General features: G+C 39.5%; 2 protein-coding genes across 3 annotated transcripts; both read left to right on the top strand.

Annotated features, from left to right (window-relative positions):
- Positions 1–6,212: 6,212 nt before the first annotated feature.
- On the top strand, positions 6,213–10,291 carry vtcn1 (V-set domain containing T cell activation inhibitor 1). Its single transcript, XM_086144566.1, has 5 exons — positions 6,213–6,355; positions 7,306–7,370; positions 7,732–8,091; positions 8,364–8,615; positions 9,808–10,291. The coding sequence occupies exons 1-5, from the start codon at positions 6,324–6,326 to the stop codon at positions 9,909–9,911; spliced, it is 813 nt and encodes a 270-aa protein (XP_086000692.1). The 5' UTR covers positions 6,213–6,323; the 3' UTR covers positions 9,912–10,291.
- Positions 10,292–11,216: 925 nt separating this feature from the next.
- Positions 11,217–21,722, top strand: trim45 (tripartite motif containing 45). 2 transcript variants are annotated; one of them, XM_086144567.1, is made up of 8 exons: positions 11,217–11,806; positions 13,399–13,687; positions 13,825–13,970; positions 15,100–15,416; positions 16,227–16,356; positions 16,828–16,942; positions 17,184–17,310; positions 18,631–21,722. In XM_086144567.1, exons 1-8 carry the CDS (start codon positions 11,346–11,348, stop codon positions 18,783–18,785), a joined length of 1,740 nt encoding a protein of 579 aa, XP_086000693.1. In that variant the 5' UTR covers positions 11,217–11,345; the 3' UTR covers positions 18,786–21,722. The 2 variants fall into 2 exon arrangements, with proteins under 2 accessions (XP_086000693.1, XP_086000694.1); XM_086144568.1 differs by having other exon boundaries at positions 17,211–17,310.

Here is a 21,722-nt window from a genome sequence, read left to right on the forward strand (position 1 = left end):
GACATGTTTGCCCCCACCTTTATCCCCGGAAAGTGAAAACACTAGACATAGTTATATTATTTGAATGCTAGCGTACACGAATCAGATATTCATTGTGCAACCGAAAAGAGGAGATATATAAATTCCCGTTTGTCCCTGCCGAACTCCCATTGGTACAGTCCAGGCTGTGCATCCCAAACCTCTCACCTCGCTGTCAGATTTTTAACGTAGGCTAAATTAACGACCAAGAAGTTCTGTCTAGATAAGGTGACGAAGGCAAAATATAGACATTTCTATCAGCATCTATCAGCACCGCATTGATACTTTTAGCAGTGACACATTTTCTCTCTCGACGATGTCGATATCGTCTTTTGAGATCCACTTCCTGGTTTGCAGGATATATTTCCATTTCTAGGCCTGCACTAAAATGTAGCCGATCACTTTGTATTCAGTGTAGATATCACATGGGAATGTCATATTTATGAAAGGATAATCCATCCATCCATTCATCCATTGTCTGCCGCATATTCTGCACTCAGAGTCAATAGCAGGGCCACAAATACAAACAGATAACCATTCACTCATTCATCCATTCGGGGCTATTTGCCCATTTTTTTTCCAATTAACCTGCTACATGTTTTTGGACTGCCCAGGCAGACACTGGGAGAACATGCAAACTCCACGCAGAAAGGTCCCCTTGTTGGAACCTTCATGCTGTGAGGCTGAGAAAAGATAATGTACTTTGTGATAATGAAAACAGTTGGACTATTTTCACATTTAGATCACGCTGGACATGGTTTTTGAAAAAAAATCTGTTGATGCCAAATCTGAACTCTAGAATTCACAGAAGTTGCAGAGGGTTTTTATTTTCTTTTTTCATTTCTTGAATGCATTAGAGGATTCATGAAAGTTCTCTTTGAGACAATCAAGGTCAGCTCTCCAAGTGTAGTGATACTTTAGACCTTATCCTTAATGGGCTATATGTATTAATATATTAAATATATTAATATATTAAAATATATTAAAACAGATATTGTCCTCTTAAAGGGTTTTCATGAATAAAACGTTGTATTAGAACGAAATAAAATTTGCCAAATTATTCAAACGCCAAGACTGCCAGGGAATGATGTGTTATGATGTGTTTTTTTCAAGTGACAGTTGATTTGAGTTTCTTGACAGCCCTCTTGTAGAGGAATTGATGAATAAATAAATAACAAAAAACTTTAATTAACAACAGATATGATAAATATTAACTCAACATTCAAATGTCTAAATCTTCATTTTTAGTGATGTTTCATTTCAGTGTTTATTTTCTGTTTCATGTATTTGAGATTATCTATGCATATTTTTAAATTTTCAATGACATTTTTCCAAGGTTGTGATTCTACACAATGTATGTAAAAACTACTTTAATCCAACCAAAACTGGGAAAGATCCTGCTATTCTGGTGGGAAAATGCTTATCTCACTGAGTTGAAGTGTTTTTTGAAAAACCTCGGAACTAACTAAATGTTTGGAATTGGTGTGTGTTATTTAAATGTCTTATATAGGATGTGATTCTACAAAAAATATGTCAAAACTACTGTAATTCAACTATAATCCAGCTATGAATGTTCAAAAGTTACTTATATCACAGAGATGAAGTGTTTTAAAAATGTTTATAATTCAGTAACTGTTGGGAGCTATATAGGATGTGATTCTACACAGTATATGTCAAAACTACTGTAATCCATTATTCATTACAGTGAAGTGTTCTTTCCTGCTAGGCATTAGGCCTATCGCACCGCCAACAGCACCTGTGGCAAACTGTGCATGAGAGGGGCGTCCTCTTCCCTGAGGCAGGCCTAAACCTGATTATATGCTGCAAGGTTTTGCTGCAGGGTTTTCAGCTGAGGACCACTACTCACTGACACTCACTCATTTTGCCCCCTAACCCAAAACATTTCCTTGTGGCAGGGCAGTGAAGTAGGACATCTCTCTGATACTCCCTACAGCAAAACCTAACCGGATATTGCTCCCAAACCTTTTCAAGCAGTTTCAGCCAGAGCCGGTTGCTTGGTTTTTCTGCTTCCTCGTACAGTTCTTTGATTGATTGGCGAAGTGTGGCTCCACGTACACCCAGATCCTTGAGCAGGTGTGATGTTGACCTGCCCACACTTCTCCTGTTCCCAGTGAACCAAGTTGGTCTTCTGCTGTTGTAGCTCATCTGCTTTATGGGTCCTTGGTTGAGGTCTTCTGCTGCTGTTGGTTGTCTTCTGCTTCTTAGCCAGGTGTCTAAAAAGTCTTATGTGATGCTATGGCTACTGCAAGGCTCTGCAATTCCTTTCAACCTTCTGCTGCCCTGACTGTCTCGGCTAGACTCAACCCAATCATTTCTCTGTTATCTGTGAGCCAAGACACAAGGGGGCGGCATCTCTTCTACTTGCCATTTATCTTGCCTGTGGGGATAATGCTATTTACCAAAAAGTGACGATGAGAAGAGTTCCGCTGCCCTCTGTCTTGATTATATGAAAGGATTTTATTTTAAAAGCCATTATACAAGCCACATGGTCTCCCCAGAGAGCATTCGGCCAATGTAAATGTCTCTTTCTATACTTTTTATCATGATCGAACATGTGAGGCAGTTAAAATAACCTCAGTTGTTTTTTTTTTTAGGTCCCCCGCAGTGAATCACATGCCCGAGAAAACGTGGCTTCTACTTGTCTGTGAAGGTTCTCAGTCATCCAGATCATGGTGAATTTTTGTCGAAATCTCCTTGTTGTGACAACTTGACTGGACTGGAAAAGCAGCTCAGTTCTGAAGAGGCCTCTCGGATGAGGGGTGAAACATCTTCAAGTGAAGAAATTCAAGTCCAGTTGCCACAACAAGAAGATTTCCACAAGAGTGGCTTTTCCTTCTTTATAGATCCAATTTTAAACAATATCAAGATGTAAGTCAGCCTTCCTTTCCATAGTATCTGCAGTACTGTGCTGTAACGCCACACTTCTAATGCATAGTCTAATGCATTGTCCAGGACTCGCATCCAACATAGGAATGGGGAGGGCAGTTCCATGAAGTAGCCTTACCTTGAGGTTTAAGCTGTGCCTTTACTCCTCCAGATGTTTGCGATCTTCTGTTCTGCCTCCCTCCCCATTGCTAATCTTATGATTTCAGATCTACTGTGTCCTTTGTTGGAAATAAGGTTGACTAACTCGTCTGCTTTCCAATCTGCTCACAGCTGAACATGGATGGACTTGTGCCCTCCCTGTCTTTGTCAACCCCCATTATTTCTTTCTCGTCACATTCAGAAGAAGATCGTACTCTGGCTTGTGCCCCTTACCAGATAGTCCATCTTCTGCAGCCCATTCTTGCTGCTCCAGATGACAATTGTGTCATCAGCAGTTCTGGGTTTGTTTAATCTCTCAACCCAAAATCTACCCATCCCTTGAGCTCTTCTTTCACTTGTCCCATAATTTGCTCTACATAGAAGTTACAAATATATGGGGAAAGAACACAACCATGGATGGCTCCTCTTTCAATGCCGAGTCATTGTCTTTCACCAACCAGTGTCCTTAGTGTTGATTGATACAGCTGTGTCTTTAGAGTGACGAAGTGTTAAGGATAACCTATCTCAGTCATGGTGTTCCAAAGTTCACTATGACTGACATGATCAACACTTTTGCGTTATCATTAAAGCACATGTGGACCGGAATATTGCAATCCTTGAACTTCTCAATCAACATGTCTTTGTATAGTTTCACTATATGTCCCTTGTGCTATGCCCTCAAGAAATCTAGCTTTTCCCTCAGCAAAGGGTGTTGTATATGTCTGTCTCATCCTTCCAACTTCCAACTGTCACCTTCAATGAAATTTTACTGCTGTGAACAATAGGACTAATGGTGTTGCGGTTGGAGCATCCTCTAAAGTTCCCCTTCTTTGGCGGTGGAATGAACACTGCTCTACACCAATCTGTCAATCACTTCTCCACGTTCCAAATCGTGATGTTTTGAAGCTTGATTGGCTTACAGATCTCAGTGGGGAGATCATTGTATTAAGATGGTTTCCCATTCTTTGACTATTCCATTGCAAACTTTACTTCTTATATCAGGGGCACAGGCTACCTAATTGCTGTTGTTCTCAATAGTTTTATCCTCAGGCTTCTTTTGTAGACCACCAGTGTATTCAAACCATTGGACAGTAATCTCTGCACGCTCTGTCAAGGGTATCTTTGTCAATTGTGATGTCACTTCTTGGAGACCTCTTATTGGCTTTTTCTCTGACAACATTAACATTGTTTTTCAGTGTTCATTGTTGCTACGCATATTCAGCCTCTCTACCCATCCACTTCTAGATATTTCCTTTTGTCCTCGAGCGCACGTCAATTATACTCTTTCCAACTCTCCATTCTTGCTGCTCTCCTCCATTTGCTTTTGCCTCCCTCCTCTTTTTCACAATGTCCAACATTTAGACTTTAGCCATTGCTTTTTTTTACTTTCTTTTTCTTTGGGATGTATCATACAGATGTTTCATTTGTGATATTAATGGTCATCTTAATTTTCTGCTTTTCTGTGTCGACCTGGAGTCGTGCCAGAAATTCATTCTGTGCCACAGCAGTTAATTATTTGTGTGTGTATAAGATCATATCATATCAGTTGGATCTACTTTCCTTTTGACTTCAATCTGATTCTATATGTGCATGGCAGTTGGTGGTCACTGCCAGAGTCCACACTCTGACGTGTCTTCACATTAATTAATGAGGCATTCCATTGTCTCCGAACTAATATTCAAACAATTTGATTTCTAGCGCCATCACAAGAACTGATATAAGAATATAACCTTCTCGGATAAAGTTGAAAAACAGTGCACCAATAACCACATCACTACTTACAAAAAAAACAGCGAGATCTTGCCCCCACTCATTCCTTGTTCCTCCGCCTCCAAGCCAAACTGACCAATGTGCTTGCTGCGAGTGGTACTCTATTAAGAGTTTGCTGGACAACATTATAAAACACTTCCATGTCTTAATTTCTGGTATTGCTTGCAGATACATAGATATGAATCAGCATAGCTATCAGGTGACCCTTTAGACGTGCGATGTCCCGATCATTGACAGGATTGTAGACAAAGACTGCTGGTGCCACCACTCTGCATAACATGAAACCCACTTTGGTCCCTCCTCTCCTTACAACCAATCTTCCAGAACACAGAATTATCAACCCAAATTTGCACAGAGGACCTGCCTTGCTGATCCACCAGTGCTCTGACACACCTAAATTGCAGACTGCACTGCACCGCTTATCATGTCTGCTACTGTTAGCTCTAGTTCCCCTGGTGGCAATCCTCCGACCCTCCATGTATTGAAGTCTGTTGTTTCTCACTGCAGTCTTCAGTTGAAAACTTCCTGATAATTCAGGGTTCGATTCTCCATCGTCATTGCTGCCAGACGTACTTTAACAGGAAACCCTTCCCTCTTCCACTGTAACCTTTGACACTCCAGTGGGATATCTCCTGCATGGTCATGTGAACAATTTTGACTGAAAAGTGCAGGAGGTTCTGTACTAGTTCATTTGCCCCGTAATTGCTGTTAACCAGACATGGCATAGTTCCTCTGCTGTCAATCACCATGTAACCCTTTTGCTTCTCTCAAGAAACATGTGTACTTGTGTACATGTGTCACTTAGTTGAAACTGCATGAAATACTTTTTTTGAAAAACAGATTTATTTATAAATCTATTTATCAAATAGATTCATTTTAACAAAATTGTTAAAATGTAAACGTAAATAGTTATTATACAACATCATAATTAATCATTCTTGTGCTGTTGTTGAGAAACCTCCCAGTAACTACAATTAATTAATTATCTACCACTTATCCTGCACTTCGGGACTTAAGGATGCTGGAGCGTATCCCAGCTGTAATTTGGCATGATGGGAGGTACACCCTGTGTCGGGTACCGGTCAATCATCTGGAGACAAACAGAGAAACCAGAGAAAATCCATGCAGACACTGGGAAAACATGCAAACCCCCACAAAGAGCCCCCCCCCCAGGTTCTTCTAACCTTCAGGCAAAAGTGCCAAAAGTGCCACTGCCCACTCAGTAACCATAACATTTTACATGTGTAAGAGTTACACCATGACAGACAGCATTGAGCTCGTACCTTTCAAGGAAACATTTACCAAAGGTGTGGCGTAAAATGTGGTTGGATAAATAGAACAGCAACCTGTCAGACTAAAGGAGTTCGTTGGGCTTGTAAGGCAAAGACATTTAAGAAATATCGGACATGTGGAGAATGTTTCATAACTGAGCTGAATTCAATCAACCAGAGTGAATACTTGACGCTTCTAAACACGCTCTGTAAGCTGCAATGGCTTCCTTGGGACAGATCATCTTTTACAGGTAGGGTGTATGGTTAAAATGGCTATATAAATGTGGTGTTCATAGTCTGGCTTGAACTGTCATAATAAATATATTTCATTAAAAAAAATGTTTGTCCAAGTTCTCCACAGAATTGTGGCATTGTATACACATGCAATATAATTTCACTGCTCAAGATCATGTATTTGTAAACTGCAGTTAATGGGTACTACTTTGATTCTTTATTTAAACCATGATTGGTCACATTGCCAAAATAACGGAAGGAACAAATAAAAGACCCACTGGGACAATGTCTCTCTACCAATACATTTAGTAAATGTGTAAACAAGGATCACCGAAATGCAAGATTAAAACAAAAACAAATGAGTTATACTTATGTCATTCCGTTTTTATGACTGATGATATTTTTTCTGGTCTGTCACATTTAACAAAGTAAAAAAGTAAGCAAAACGGAGAGAGTCATGTTACCAAAAAATGGCACGAGGCAATTAATTAATTGCATGCAGCCTGACAATCTTCTAAAATGATTGACTAGTTCTGAACAAGATGACCATTAACTCAACACAATAAACCTTTCTTTGAGAATCATGGTCAAGGGAATAGTAATGCCAAAAGTTTAATTTCAGGTTGCAGGACTAGGTTTGCTCACTTCATCTCACCAAGTTAATGTCAGTTGTTAAAACTATGTCCTTTGGATGAGAGACCAAAACTTATAACACAATGCTAAATAAACTAGTTATGGCATATAAAAAGTATACAATAACCAGCTCTGAATTTAATCTAACAGCAAAATAACTTGAAGAAGACAGAATAATATCATTCTTTGTGATGCTATTGTAACTAATGATAGTCTGAAGGGTGATATGAATACGTGTAACAAACTGATGAGTTTATTTTGGCTAACTGATGTGTTTTTGTTCCCCTGCAAATTACACAAGCTGTTATGTTATGTTTTTGTTATGTTTTTATAGCATGATCATTTTCATCGTCATAGTTTCGGCACTCATTATCCTCATCTTAGCCCTGGCATTTTCAGGTAAGTGTTTGTAAAATTACATTCAATATTATATCCATTTAAGACATTTGAGTTTCCTTTCATGCAACCTATTTCATTTTCAAATAGGTTACTGATGGTTGAACTCTAGAATAACAGGCCCAGGTTGGACATTTTGCACATGGACAGGCTAGAAATGGGGCTATAATTTATTTCTTGCTACACTTGTGCTGATATTTACTGTCTGAACCTAAATAGTAAAAACAGATTTTGGACTGTGGTATTAAGCCAGGATATCCATTAATTCCGTTAAATTATTTTCAAAAATCTCAACTCACAGTGAAGAATTGTGGTTCATAATACTGATCCAATCATAATGAAATTGTGTGCCTTTATTTTGCAGGTAAATTGTCTGATGTAGAGAGCAGAAACACATTTCCCGTTGCAAACTTCAGTGAGGACAAACTTCTCAGCTGCTACGTTGGAAGAGGCAACGAAGAAACTGGACTCAGACGACTTTCAGTCATCTGGGAGAAGAAGGGACTGTCTGGAACTGTATATCGTTATGACAATGGAGCTGAAGATCTTGGGGACCAGAACGCAGCATATAATGGCAGAACTCAGTTGTTCCTTGATGCAATGCTCATAGGAAACGTTTCTTTGTTGCTGAGGAAGGCAAAGTACAGTGATGAGGGTGAATACACCTGCAATGTCAAATACACTGGTGGTGGAGGGAGTGTCACCATTCACCTAAGAATAGCAGGTAGGGCTACCTTCCAGCTGCAAATACAAATCATAATAAGGTTCAACACATAATGCCGATATGAAATTTGACAATACCAATTGGTGCTCAATTTTGTCAGTTTGCCGCAGTAAAAATGTGAATGTGAACACTGACAGACTTTCATAATATACGATCATTTTAATGTTAAAACATTTATTACCCTGTAACATAATCTAACTTCTTAAAAAGTACTTACATATATTGTCACATGATCTCTTCAACATGCTTTCATAGTTTTCATTTTTTTGCAGCTTTTTCAGACCCTACTTTTGCATTCTCAAAAGGCGTTCTAACAGCTGAAGCAAGCAGGTGGTTCCCTAAACCAAATGTGTCATGGCTGGACCAAGACAGCAATGTCTTGCAAGGGACCACAAACTTTTCAGAAGTTTCAAATGGGATTTTCAAGGTTTCCAGCAAGCTATCTATGGCCAGCATCAACAACACCTACACCTGCCGCATTGAAAATGATCTTGTGACAGCCATCTCCGATGCACAAATAACAGGTAAATGTCTATGAAGGAGGGCCGCACAGTTGTGCAGTGGTAAGTGCTTCCACCGCACAAAGGACCATAATTCAATTCTAAAGGGAACTAAAGGGTTGTCAGGATGAAAATCAGGGTTGAGGTTAGGCTGAACTTAACACCGACTATTTTTATGTATGTGAATTTGAAAACCACAATATTGTTATATTACAAATACATATATTTAATATGTATATGTGTGTGTGTGTGTGTGTGTGTGTATGTGTAAATATATACATATGTATATACACACAAACACATATATATATTTATATATCTATAGATAGATAGTGAGGTCCATTCAATGTCCTTGTATTGTGAAAAAACACATTGTACCCCACAACCCCCCTCCATATATTAATATAATCACCGTAAAGCACAAACAATAAAACCATCAATTCGGCCTTGTACATACTAAATATATGAATCATCTGTAAGAACAGTAAGAACATATTTCATGCTCACATATCTGGCTTATTAGTACATGTGTATTATCTCCCTGCTGGAGGGCGTAAGGACCCCTTTGACTAAGAGTATTGTGGAGAGTGTGTTCCATTTCATTGCTTAATGGTTTTGTATGAGACTGCTATTGTGCAAATTTTACATCTTGCGACATCATACTAAACAATAAGAGGGTTGAGGTATGATAATTGCATTTAGAAAGGTTTCAGCAGCTTCTATTGTGACTGAGTTTCTTATGTCCTATTGCTAGCCTAATTGCATAATTACCTAAGTCATGTTTTAAGGTTTTTGAAATGGAAGAAAGAATACATTTTTCAGCAAACACAAGTCTACTTTTTATTGATGCTATGACTGTAAGTTCTACCAGATTTGTGAACAATTTTGCAAAAAAAGTTAGAGACAGCAGTGATTGCATAACAAATAAATTTGACATAGACAAATTGTACGGAGAATATGCCACAACTTCACTATTTCTTCCATTCTGTCATACATAAAAAACATAAGCAAAGTTGTTTTACTTGCACAAACATAACTAATGTTTGTCAGAATGATACCGCAGTGTTAGAGGAGTAATGCTATGAAGTTATCTCAGTTTGGGCCAAAAAAAGGACTGAGGCAGTTATGCTTTGAGGCTAACACTATGGTTTAAATGTTAACAATACATACATTGGAGACGTCTCTAATGAACTCCTCATTCTCTCATATTTTTCAGACTCTGATGTTTTGAAAAAGACATTCTTTATCTTCAGTTCATCAACATCCCTGTCAGTATCTTACTTCTTGACCAGTGCCCTCTGTATCTATCACCTCATCTAACACACAAATACATGTATTGGGTGTAGTGACTACCACTGATGATTTAGAATCAAACAATACACCTCAAACTGTCCTCATTTTACTTTTCAAGAATATATTTCATCCATAAGGTCTGAAACAAAACAGCTGTTACAACATAATGCAATTTTGCTTTATGACAATGTTTGTATAAACGGTGTAACAATATATGATTTTATTTGATTTGAATGTGACCTCCTTATTTTACCCCAAATATGTAATTTGGTTTAGTCTGGGGCAAAACATTCTGATTTCCTCAGTTTCAATTGAATTTTTAGTGTTTCACATTTTTAATGTAAAGTTGTACAAAAATGTGTCTTTTCCAGCAAGTGTATCCAGATGTTGTGAATGGATGGCACAAAATTAACACTGAATTATGTAACATTGAATGAAAGTCTTCGTCTTCTTCTCCTTTCGGCTTTTCCCTTCAGGGGTTGCCACAGCAAATCAACCTTCTCAATCTGATCCTATTCTCTGTATCCTCCTCTCTCACACCAACTACCTTCATATCCTCTCTCACTACGTCCATAAATCCTATCTTTGGTCTTCCTCGAGACCTTCTGCCTGGCAGCTCCAATTCCATCATCCGTCTACCAATATACTCACTGTCCCTCCTTTGTACATGACCCTACCATCTAAGTCTGGCTTCTCTGACCTTCTTTCCAAAACATCTAACATGATCCATCCTGCTGAGAGACTCATTCCTGATCCTATACATCCTGGTAACTCCCAAAGAGAACCTTATCATATTCATCTCTGCAACCTCTCGCTCTGCCTCCTGTCTTTTCATTATTGTCACTGTTTCTAGTCCATACAGTATCGCTGGTCTCACCACTGTGTTGTACACCTTTCCTTTCATTCTGGCTGATAGTCTTCTATCGCATATTAGCCCTGACACTTTTCTTCCCCCATTCCAACCTGCTTGAACCCGTCTCTTTACCTCTTTTCCACGCTCTCCGTTGCTCTGGACTGTTGACCCCAAGTTCCTGAAATCCTCTAACTTCTTGATCTCCACTCCCTGTAGTCTCACCGTTCCACCCGGGTTTCTCTCTTTCACACGTATAATATCGAATGACATATAATTCAAAATAATAAATGATTTGAAAGATCAAGTAAGATCAACTTTAAAATGGAGCAGTCAATCCCCGGGCTGGTGGCCCAGAACCACCCCTGGTACACCGTGTAAGGCCATCCATGGAATCTGTTAAGGGGTGGTGTATCGTATGTCCCACCGACCCTGAACGCACCATTCTGGGACGTTCCGGCCTCCGTTTCAGAGGAATTCAAGTTGATGAAAAGAACTCTCGGAGGGGCGGCACGTTGACTCACGGATAAAACAAAAAAAGTTAGACACAAGTTCCCCAGGGCGACTGGAAAGGTACTGACTTGGGTTTACTTTTGTTTTCGGAACAGAAAATGTCCGAAAAGAAGGGGAACACGGAGCGACTGACTTCAAACACGGTTCAAGAGCAAATTGGAATCGGTGTAAATCCGCGGACGGTTTGCAAAGTATGCAAGCGCCGGTATGGGGAGCCGAAAATTCTGCCGTGTCTCCACACCTTCTGCGTCGACTGTATCGGACAGCTGGAGCCGTTCTCGGTGTCCGCTGACGGTCCGGAGGCGGTGGAGAACATACGGGGGAAGCCGGAGAGGGACGTCGTCACGGTACTCTGCCCGGACTGTGACTCCGAGGTGGATATCCCCGCTGCCGGGCCGGCCGCGCTGAGCACCGACCACCTGACGCTGGACGAGGTGTTCCTGGAGACGCTGGTGTCGGACTGCCCGCTGGGATGCGACCTGTGCGGCGAAGCTAGCGCCGAGAGTCGCTGTGAGGTTTGCTCTGTCAACCTTTGCGAGTTCTGCTGCCAGGCTCACAGGTAGCGTCTCCTAAAATTCTATTCTAGTCTTGGTATTTTCTTTTGCAGAAATGTTTGACCTAACTTGAATATTTTGCCATTTACCCTCCAATTTGACGCATCGTGAATAATTATCTGTTCAAATAAAAGATATTTCAACTTTTGTTTGTAGTGCCCTCTGTAAATTTACTTTCCAAATATTTTTTGACAAATACCACGGTGAATGCCAATATAAACCACACCAGTGTTGGATAGGACAACCTAACTGATTTATCCACTATAAAAAGCGCAGGATCCCTGAGGCAATTTTGGAGGTTGCTCAGTTTAACGCTATGGAGGAAGAAATCAAGTTCAGTTGCCTCTTCATGTTTTAAGTGGTGATGGGCAGGTTGACAGTCTCCATGGTCCATGATGTTAGCAGACGACATTGGAACTTGTAGTGACAGCATTGATCAGGTGGGGAAGGGGGAAGCCTAGAGAGGTATAGGTTCGCTCTGCAAATGAGAGGAATGAAGGTTGGTCGTAGCAAGACAGAATATATGTGTGTGAAGGAAAGAGACCCAAGTGGAATGATGATCCTACAGGGAGTAGAGATAAAAAAAGGTGGAGGATTTGAAGTGCTTAGGGTTAACAGTCCTGAGCAATGGAGAGTTTGCAGAAGAGGTAAAGAAACTGGTTCGAGCACATTGGAACGGGTGGAGAAAAGAATTGGGGTACTATACATTAGAAGAATATCAGCTAGAATGAAAGGAAAGGTGTGCAAGGGAGTTGTTGGATCAGTGATGCTGTATGGCTTGGAGACAGCGGTATTGAGAATAAGACAGGAAGCAGAGCTGGAGGTTCTCTTTGGAAGTGAGGAGGATGGAAAGGATCAGGAATGAGTCTATCAGAGGAATGGCGCATATTACATGTTTTGAAGATAAGAGCAGATAAGCCAGAAGGAGATGGTTTGGTCATGTACAGAGGAAAGATTGTAAAAATAATGGTAGAAGGATGCTGGGGTAGGAACTGCCAAACAGGAGGTCTAGAAAAAGGCCAAAGAGAAGACTTATTGATGTAGTGAAAGAGAACATGAAGTTAGATGGTGGGAGAGAAGATACAGTTAATAAGGTTAAATTGAGGAGGTTGATTTCCTCTGGTGATGCCCAAGGGAAAAGTAAAAGAAAAGAAATCAAGTTCAGTTCCCACAGGGAGGTTTGACAAGGACTAACTATGACCTGGATGACTGAGTACCTCCATAGACATTTTAAGCATCAATTTAATTGTTTTCTTTTTTGTTTGTTTTTCTTTTTCATTTTATTTTCTGTTGACATTTTAAACTGAAAAAGAAAATTAGATCAACTACAGTTTCTCTGTAAAAGAAATTTGGTTGCGCTAGCTTTGAATGCAGCTTGACAACACATTTTGTCTGCTCTGATTTTGCTAATTCTCTGATTTCAGTTTGATTTATTTTTCTGCTCTCTTATACTAGAATCTATTCAGTTGTGTTCAGCTCGACACTATGTTAATGCATGACCCTTTATATTTTCATTGCAGGCACTGCCAGTAGACTGTTACCCATTATATCTGATAAATGTTTTTAATCATGCAAACCTTTTCTCTCATGTCTGAAGACGGCAGAGGAGAACAGCATTGCACTCTGTTCAACATCTAGAGGATCTGAAGTCCAAAGGTCATCTTTCCCGTCCAGTCTTTTGCTCCATCCACCCTGGACAGGAGCTCCGTCTCTTTTGCCGCCCTTGTGATCTGCCAGTTTGCCTTGAATGTGCCGCCACGCTGCACTGCGACCACCGTTGCTGTCCCACACATGATGTCATCAATCATCATGGAGACTGCATCCGAGAGTTAGTCGCAATACGCCTTCGACCACGCCTGCAGTGGTTGGAGGAGACCATGCAGAAGGTAAACTGCCGTCTGCTTTGAAAATTGATCCTGTTCTCTTTGGTCTCAAAATACAGAGTCTGGTTCTCTGGTTCATTGCAATTAGCTGACTACAGCTTGTGACTACAAGTGCCAGGTGTTCTTTCCATGATTTATAGGTGGAAGCCTCTAGGGAGACTTTGCAGATGCGAGTCGAGGAGACAGCAAATGAGGTGAGAGCATTTGCTCGAGGCTATGCCAGTGCTGTTGAGGCTCACTGTCTGGCTTTGCTACGACGCTTGGAGGAACTCCACATCCAGCGCAGGTACAACACAGCACAAACATTTTATTACAAGACATGGATTTAGTAAGAGCTCCCTGAGTTGTCACTGGATTCCACTGATAATAGTCTGTTCTACATCTCTGAAACTAGAGTAAGATTTACCTAACATTGCAGGATATGTAACACTGCTCATTTTCTCATACATTTTAAGTAAGGAACATAGGGTCATTTATAAGCGCAGAAGTAGGAGCACACAGGTAGACTACATCTTTTACAGACAATGTAACCTGAAAGAGGGATGGGATGAATTTGGTGACAAGGAAGATAAAGAGTGCAAAGGCAGAGAAATTGTACGACTGGCACCGTACTGCGTACCGTAGGCCTTTCCAGTATTTGCGCTGCCTTTTTTGAAAACAATGTATTACCAACTCCATTTGTCACAGTTCAAAGCTTTTCATAAAATGAAAACACCAAGAAGGACCGCCTCTAAATTCATTGATGTTCACGTTGCTAGCTAGCGCTGTTGCCTTCATTCGAATAGTGTTTGTAGAGATGCTTCTACTTGTTGCTCTCTGTTCAACAACCCACTTTTCGAGTTTGTCCTCCAACTGCGGCCATCTTGCTTTGTTTCCTCGGAAACTCCGTTTAGAGTTCTTTACTTGGTGCAGGTCATCTTGTTGCTTCCTCCTCTGCTGTAGCATTGATTCATTAATATTGAAATCTCTCGCTGCTGCTCTATTTCCATGTTCTACTGCGTGACTGATCGCCTTGAGTTTGAACTCTGTGTCGAAAGCGTGTCTTTTGAACGGTGCCATTTGAGGTCATTATATACACATACAAGTGGCGTGGGACTGGGATTCCCCTTTACCACTTCTTCTTAGGCGACGTGCCCTGACTATGGTAGCCATAATTAACCAATATTGATCCATATATAAGGTGCATCAGATTATAAGGCGCGCTGTCAATTTTTAAGAAAATCAGGCTTTTAGGTGTGCCTTATAGTGCGGAAAATGCGGTAATCGGTACAGGAAGTGTTAAGAAGAAGTAATCTTTATAGGTGAAATATGTTTGGAAGTTGGAAGTAAGGGAACATTAACCGACAACCAGCATAAATGTAAAACAGGAAGAGGGTTGTGAAACAGTTTTGCAGAACATTGTCTCCTTCCTGTAGGAACCAACTCCACCTGCAGAGAGTGCAGCTACAACAGGCCATAAGCGATGTCCGTGATGCTGTGGAATTTGCAGAAAGACTGCTCAGTTGTGGCTCAGATGCTGAGATCCTCAGTGCTAAAGGAGTTACCATAAGAAGATTGAGCACCCTGGCAGAAAGCAATCATTATCCCCCCATGGTGGCCAGCGTCCCTGAAGAAAGCAGCAGCATCAGTTTTATGCCAACTGAGCCGGCAGGCGAGGTGGAGGGTTACCCTGTAATTGGAGTGATCCATTCTACAACAATGGATATAAGCAAGTGTACCATTGAAGGGGAAGGTGAGGTATTCCTAATATATTTATATCATTGATGGTGGAAGGAACATTTTGTTTGATATTACTGATGTAGGATATTTCTATTCCACCGTGGATAAAAGCAAAGTTAGTATTATCGATAATCAACATTTTGGAATAATTTGGCAAATTAGATTTCCTGCTGGTTTAAATTGCCCTGGTACCTTTACACTGTCATGACATCATTAGTTTGAGATTGAATTAGCTCCATGTTTTTAAATTTTCAGTTCCAGTTTCCTGCCCGCGTATAGTTCTTATTTGCAAGATGAAGATAAGATAAGATAAAGCATCAGGTGATTCCTGAAGCTTGGGAGAACTATGGAGGATATAAATGAGATGAGATTGTTGAGATTTTCACATTGCTTTAAAATCTGGGAGACTCCATGACTGTTTAAACACCTTAAATTACCTCAGTGTTGAGAAAGAATGATTCAAACAAAAAAAAAATCATCCTGGCAAATGATTGGTGGTTTTACTGTTAACCTCCCTCCTTTCTCTCTCAACATCTCCCGGTTTGAAACTATGTCAGTTTATTAACTGTCCACAAATCAATTTTTATTGAAGAGCTTCATAATGCATATTTGAAGCTAAAATTAATATTGCAGTTTAACTTATGAAATAAAGAGTTAGTCAAGGCGCAGTTCAAACACTCTGATCAATATTGTGTCCTCCCTCATTTGTGGCACCCTCTGCCATCTATGATGATTAAGTAAAGGGGAAGTCACAAGTCAAATGCTGATCTGATTGACAATTTCAGCACATGTCCATCTTTGACCTTTCCTGTCCTGGCCATAGGTTTGCAGCAAGGCATTGAGGGCCGGCATAGCTGCTTCACTCTGGTATGCCGTGACTCATCTGGAGAGCAGATGATAAAAGGTGGAGAGAGTGTTCTCGTCAGCATCATTCATAAGGAGCAGAAGAACTGGTGAGTGAAGGACTCTGCCAATATCTGTGAACCTTCTCAGTCATCCAGGTCAAGAGGTCTTGAATATTAGAAGCCGTGAATGATTTGAGATCTCAAACATTTTAAATGTTTTTTCTTTAGCATGTTTTTTTATTTTCTGAATTTTAGGTAAGTTCTCATTATTTGTTAGAAATAATTATTAGGTTGTTGTTAGCTAGAATTTGGATAATTTCTTACAAAATATTAGTGATCTCTTCTGAATTTGCACTGGAAAAAAGGCTGGGTACAAATAAAAGAAACAACAAACTTTAAAAAAATAATAATAAAAAGGCAAAACATTTGCACCAGACGGTTTGTGAAATTATGTTAAACTTTAGTAAAATGTGTTGTCATTGTTTGTATGAACTATTACTTAAAGAGGCTACTTCTAGTCAAGAACATTAACCCTGATTCCTGTATATTGACATGTTCAGATTATTTTTTTTCATTTAGCACAGTGAACGTGACTGTGGTTGACAACAATGATGGAACATACAGTGTCTCATACACACCTGAAGTTCTTGGAAAGTATTCTGTGTGGGTTTGTGTCAGAGCCCACCATGTCAAGGTATGGTTAATGCCGTTTGCCACTTAGCCGACCTTGCTATCATTTAATTAAGTTTTAAATTTTTTTTTGGACTGACTTATTGTCTAATTGTTTTGTAACAATCATAGTTAATATGAGCTACAATATATCTATTATTTGAGAAAGGATAATCAACTCATGAACTTTATATGAAGAAAATTTAACCCCTGCAGAATATGCGGTAAAAGACCAATAATTTTAAAATGATACTGGCAAATTGCAGGGATCTCCATTTTCCCTAAATGTGCAGAAGAAGTTCAGGTGTCATACGGGCAAGTTTCATTGCTGCTCCTTCTGCTCCAGCGGAGGAGAAAAGGAGGCTCGCTGTGGATGCCCAGGAACTATGCCAGGTAAGAAGACCACCTTCTGTTCACCTTCCCTGAGCGTGAATCAAACCTGCTACCGTCCTTATTGTTTTGTTCCCCTTACTCAAGGAGACCTTGACATGTTTTGAAATTTGGATGTGTATTCACACATTGACATACTGGCCTCATCACTGGCAATGAAAGAATATTTCATTTGTCAGAAATAAAGCCAGCCCAAGCAGCACATCCAACTTGAATCCCTCTTTTCCCATTTCTTTAAAATCTAGTGACGTGCCCTTGGTCTAAGTTCTGCAACCCCTTCTATTTACCATTCAAATGCTCCCTCTCAGTTGCAGATTTACCCTATCAAGATGGTTGTTGAAACAATTTTCTGCCTTTTCACTACCACGGAACCATTACTTTCATCAAGAGATAAGACAGCAGTGCGGCACCTCTATTAGCGCTCTGATTATCTTTTTGCCTTGAGACTGATCGACCTGTTAACCAGGTCTGTGAATAAACAGGCTGAAATGTGGAGTAAAACACACTGCAAAAGCAGTGGTTAAGAACAGAAAAAAAGGAAAAGAGATAAGGTGAGATAGTGGAAGCTTTTTGAGAGAGGATGATGTCAGCCGTGTCTCTCCTGTCATGGGAAACGTGAGATTCTTGGGAAACAAGTTTGATGAGCTCATGTTAGTATCAAAGAGTGGATCTGTATTCTCAACATCGAAGTTAGCCTCATATTCCAAGAGAATTCTGTCATGCCCTCCTGGTGGCTGCCTATATCCCTCTCTCTGTTGTTTTTTTTAAGGTCAAACTCAAAAGCATTATTTCAAAATTGCCAATTCTGTGTACTTTTGATTCCTACTGTGTATAGATGGATTTATCTTTTTCACCTTTTATCTTACATAACTTTTTTATGGTGAACTTGGGTTTAGAAAAGCACTTACAAAATATATGTAATATTATTTTAAGTTACCATTGGTTAAAAATTAGGATATGTACATTGTGGATATTCGCTTTCAGAGGTGAAAGATGGGAGGAAGGATAGGGTGATGTTTCTTGTCCGATCAGCTGACAACACCAAACTACATTCTACACTTTGGAATGTGTCGGAGGAATATGTAAATATTTACTATAATAATTGCCTTTACTCCTTGTTAAGTCTATTTTTAAAAAGTTTCCTGAAGAGTATAGACCAGTATTGTGTGGAGTCACATGTTTATTTAGTTTCTCATTATTCTCCTATTCATCTGTCTCACTACAAATAAGTAACATTACACAAGTGTCAATTGACGTGTCTTTACCTAACTTTCTTTATCACTTAGTGACTTCAAATCTTCTTGCTGTTCTTTCTGACTCTAGGAGGATTTAAAGGTTGTGGTCACAGCCACAAGGGTCACCCTGGGAAGCCACACTGGTCCTGCTGCGGCAGCACTGTTGAGCAGTCGGAATGTTTGCCTCAGAGTGTGATGGCAGCAGTTTCCCCTGGCAGCCATCTACGAACTGTTGAACTCTGACAAGATGTCGAGATTACAGCTGTTGAGGATACATTTCAGCAGCCAAGAGCTGCAGGAGACATTTAGGCAGACATAAAGATCAAATAACAACACAGAAGGTATGAGGAAAGAAGGGATAGCAAGCAGTAAAGAGGAGTTTTATCAGTCCATCCAGTTGTGGTCCCGCAGCCAATATAAAAATCTATCAGTCTGCTAAGTGTGTCGTTAAAAACTCCCCAGCTATATTTTATTGACGTTTTCACCCCACTTAAGCTTGTCGCAATACATGCAGAAAACCAAATGGACCATTGGCTCTATCTCATCTGTTACTTTCACAAAAACAAACAATGGTCAGTCGCTCAGCATCGTAACTTCCTTAAGTTAGCGTGTTTAGCTGTAAATTTACAGTGAGAGAATGTAATCCATCCCTTCTCCCTCAACCTTGTTTTTGTTTTCTCTCCTGCTGATTTTAACCACCAAGATAGTATTGATTTTAACAAAGGCAGAAATGTTATCAGATGTTTATCTTACAACCACTCAGCAGTTGATGCTGAATTTGTTTCATTGGACCTTATAATTCCTCCATTCACTACTGTCGTAGACAGGTAAACAAGTAAATTTTCCATCTTTTCATTGGCATTCGCCAACTTGGCCTTTAAAAACAAAGTGCCATGCATTTATGGTGGACCACTGCTTAAGTATTAATATTTTAAATGCTAGTTCCCAAAGATCTCAAAATGTCTGTTTATCATAAACTAGTTTGCCAAAAAGTTTATTTTACATTGCGGTTGTCATCACCAGGTGTTCTATCTTAACAATATTTCATTATTGCACAGTTATCAGAAACTGTATTGCATTGAACTAGTGTGAGTTTGAGTTGAATCATACAGTGTCTACAAGTTGTGGGTCCTTGTCCACACAGTTCCTACTGCACCTCAGAATGGACAAACCAGCATCTCAAGATTTGGCTTTTTATTTCGAACTGTCCTTGTGATTTTTTTTTCTTTCTTTTTTCTACATTTATACTTCTAACTCCTGCAGTCATATCTTTTCTAAAGTTTACAGCTATTGTTTTCTTTCGTTTTCACCACAAACAACTAAACTCTTAACACAGGTTGACAAATAAAGCTCGACACCCAGGATACACAACAAAGAACAAAGCATTGGTTGGAACAGCATCCATCCAGTTAAAGTTATTGGACATGCTATAAATGTCAGCAGAGATTGCAGCAAAGACAGTGTTCATCTTTACGATGCATCCCAGACCCCCACAAGTACAGTACATCATCAAAAATCCCTTTTGGTCTCAGTTGGTAAAGGAAATACATTTTGGTCCTCATCTATTTTCAAAACATGAAGTGCAAGTGTGGGTGGATATCTTACCACAGTGCTTGATAGGGAGTGTCTTGGGAGTGTCTTGTCACAGTAATTTTCTTGTGATCTTCCAAATTGTGCTGTAGTTAATCAAAGGTACTTCTCTTTATATGGGCCAGTGATGCTAAAACAATAAAGGATCCACATTATAGATATTATATATGATGCATAAGTGATCCTGGAAGGTAATGTACAATTTCCTTTGGAAGAATTCAACTAAGAAGTTACAGCCACTTGATGTCAGTCTATCCTTCACAATGGTTCTTAAAGTAACATGGGGAGTTATAACACTGGTGCCATATCATTGAAAAATTGCAATCGGACAATCAATCAAGTTCTATTTGTGTCATTATACATTTCAATTCATAATTATTCAATGTGTAATGTTGTCATTGTATGTGCAGTAATTTGGGGAAACCACTGCTTGTTCTCACATGGTTAAGTTTTCATATTGCAATTATCTTCTCCACTAGAGGCCCTCAAACACCGTTCAGGTTTCTTAAATGGCCCCTTGTAAAAAGGAATTGCCCACCCCTGTTTTACATGGTCAGGTATGAAAAGAATAGCTGAGGTGAAAATCAATATACCATTTCTCACAACCCAGAATGAAAAATATCAACTTGATATTTTCCAAAATAAGCTTTCAGGTAGGAATCTTAACTGTTATAAATGTGAGAGATTAAGACATCCTGTCATACCTCAGTCATTGTTCTGTTTTAAGCGAGAGCTAGCAACAGCAAACATGGGCGTTTGGGGCAGCGTATCTCAGTTATTTTGGGGTAAGGTGACACATATGACAAGTGTCATAATGAAGCAATGCTTTCTTCTTTGTAGTTCAGTTCAATCTGGAATATTGAGTTATAAGAAAAGGTGAAACAGGCATTTAGGGCTTAGAGCCATAGCCTACATGCCAGCAGTTTCTAAGGACTTAAATCCAGTGCGTGTGGCAAAATATTTTGCATTAACGTTTGTTCAGTGGCCATGTTCAGTGGCTTTTTCGAAGCTCATGATGAACATTTTCTGTTCCTGACTTCAATTTTAACTGCTGCATAAATATGCACAACAATAATTTTGTCCTTGTTTGATTCATTGAAAAATCCAGTGTGACATCTTAACTCATATAGTGAGACAAGCTACCCCAATAGTGGGGCAACATTAAACATGTTCACACTATTTTATTAGTAGTAACTCCTGACTGACACAAGATATGAAAATGGCACGAATAAACAATGTGTACTTGAGACTTTGGTCTTTAATCTGGTACACATTTTCTCTTTTTATGATGTGTTGATTCAAAGAAATATATAAGTGTTTAAAAAGTGTGACAAGTCCTACTCTCCCCTACTTGGTATTCAGGAAATTAACATGGTGTAATTACTAGTATATAACTGTCATATAGCAGATAATTAGAAATATTCAGAGTAATTTCATTATGAATTGTTTTTTTTGTTTGTTTCATAGTATTTAGAAAATATGTGCCAACTGTGAACAATCCCATAGACATTTCTCATATCTGTGTTGGCTCCAAAAGTATAGGGGGGGTAAAAAATAAACAAGAAAATGTATGTTACATTTTTGGAAAAA

Source organism: Fistularia commersonii, chromosome 4 (genome assembly GCF_037954325.1).
Source record: "Fistularia commersonii isolate RoL2024-O1a breed Wild chromosome 4, RoL_Fcom_v1.0, whole genome shotgun sequence".
Classification (NCBI taxonomy): Eukaryota; Metazoa; Chordata; class Actinopteri; order Syngnathiformes; family Fistulariidae; genus Fistularia; species Fistularia commersonii.

Excerpts from the sequence above, each read along its gene's own strand:
- vtcn1 (XM_086144566.1), top strand. The coding sequence starts at position 6,324 with ATGGCTTCCTTGGGACAGATCATCTTTTACAG. Across the intron at positions 6,356-7,305 it reads GGACAGATCATCTTTTACAG|CATGATCATTTTCATCGTCA; the intron begins GTAGGGTGTATG and ends ATGTTTTTATAG. Across the intron at positions 7,371-7,731 it reads CTTAGCCCTGGCATTTTCAG|GTAAATTGTCTGATGTAGAG; the intron begins GTAAGTGTTTGT and ends TTTATTTTGCAG.
- trim45 (XM_086144567.1), top strand. The coding sequence starts at position 11,346 with ATGTCCGAAAAGAAGGGGAACACGGAGCGACTGACTTCAAACACGGTT. Across the intron at positions 13,688-13,824 it reads TGGAGGAGACCATGCAGAAG|GTGGAAGCCTCTAGGGAGAC; the intron begins GTAAACTGCCGT and ends CATGATTTATAG. Across the intron at positions 16,943-17,183 it reads TCAGAGCCCACCATGTCAAG|GGATCTCCATTTTCCCTAAA; the intron begins GTATGGTTAATG and ends GGCAAATTGCAG.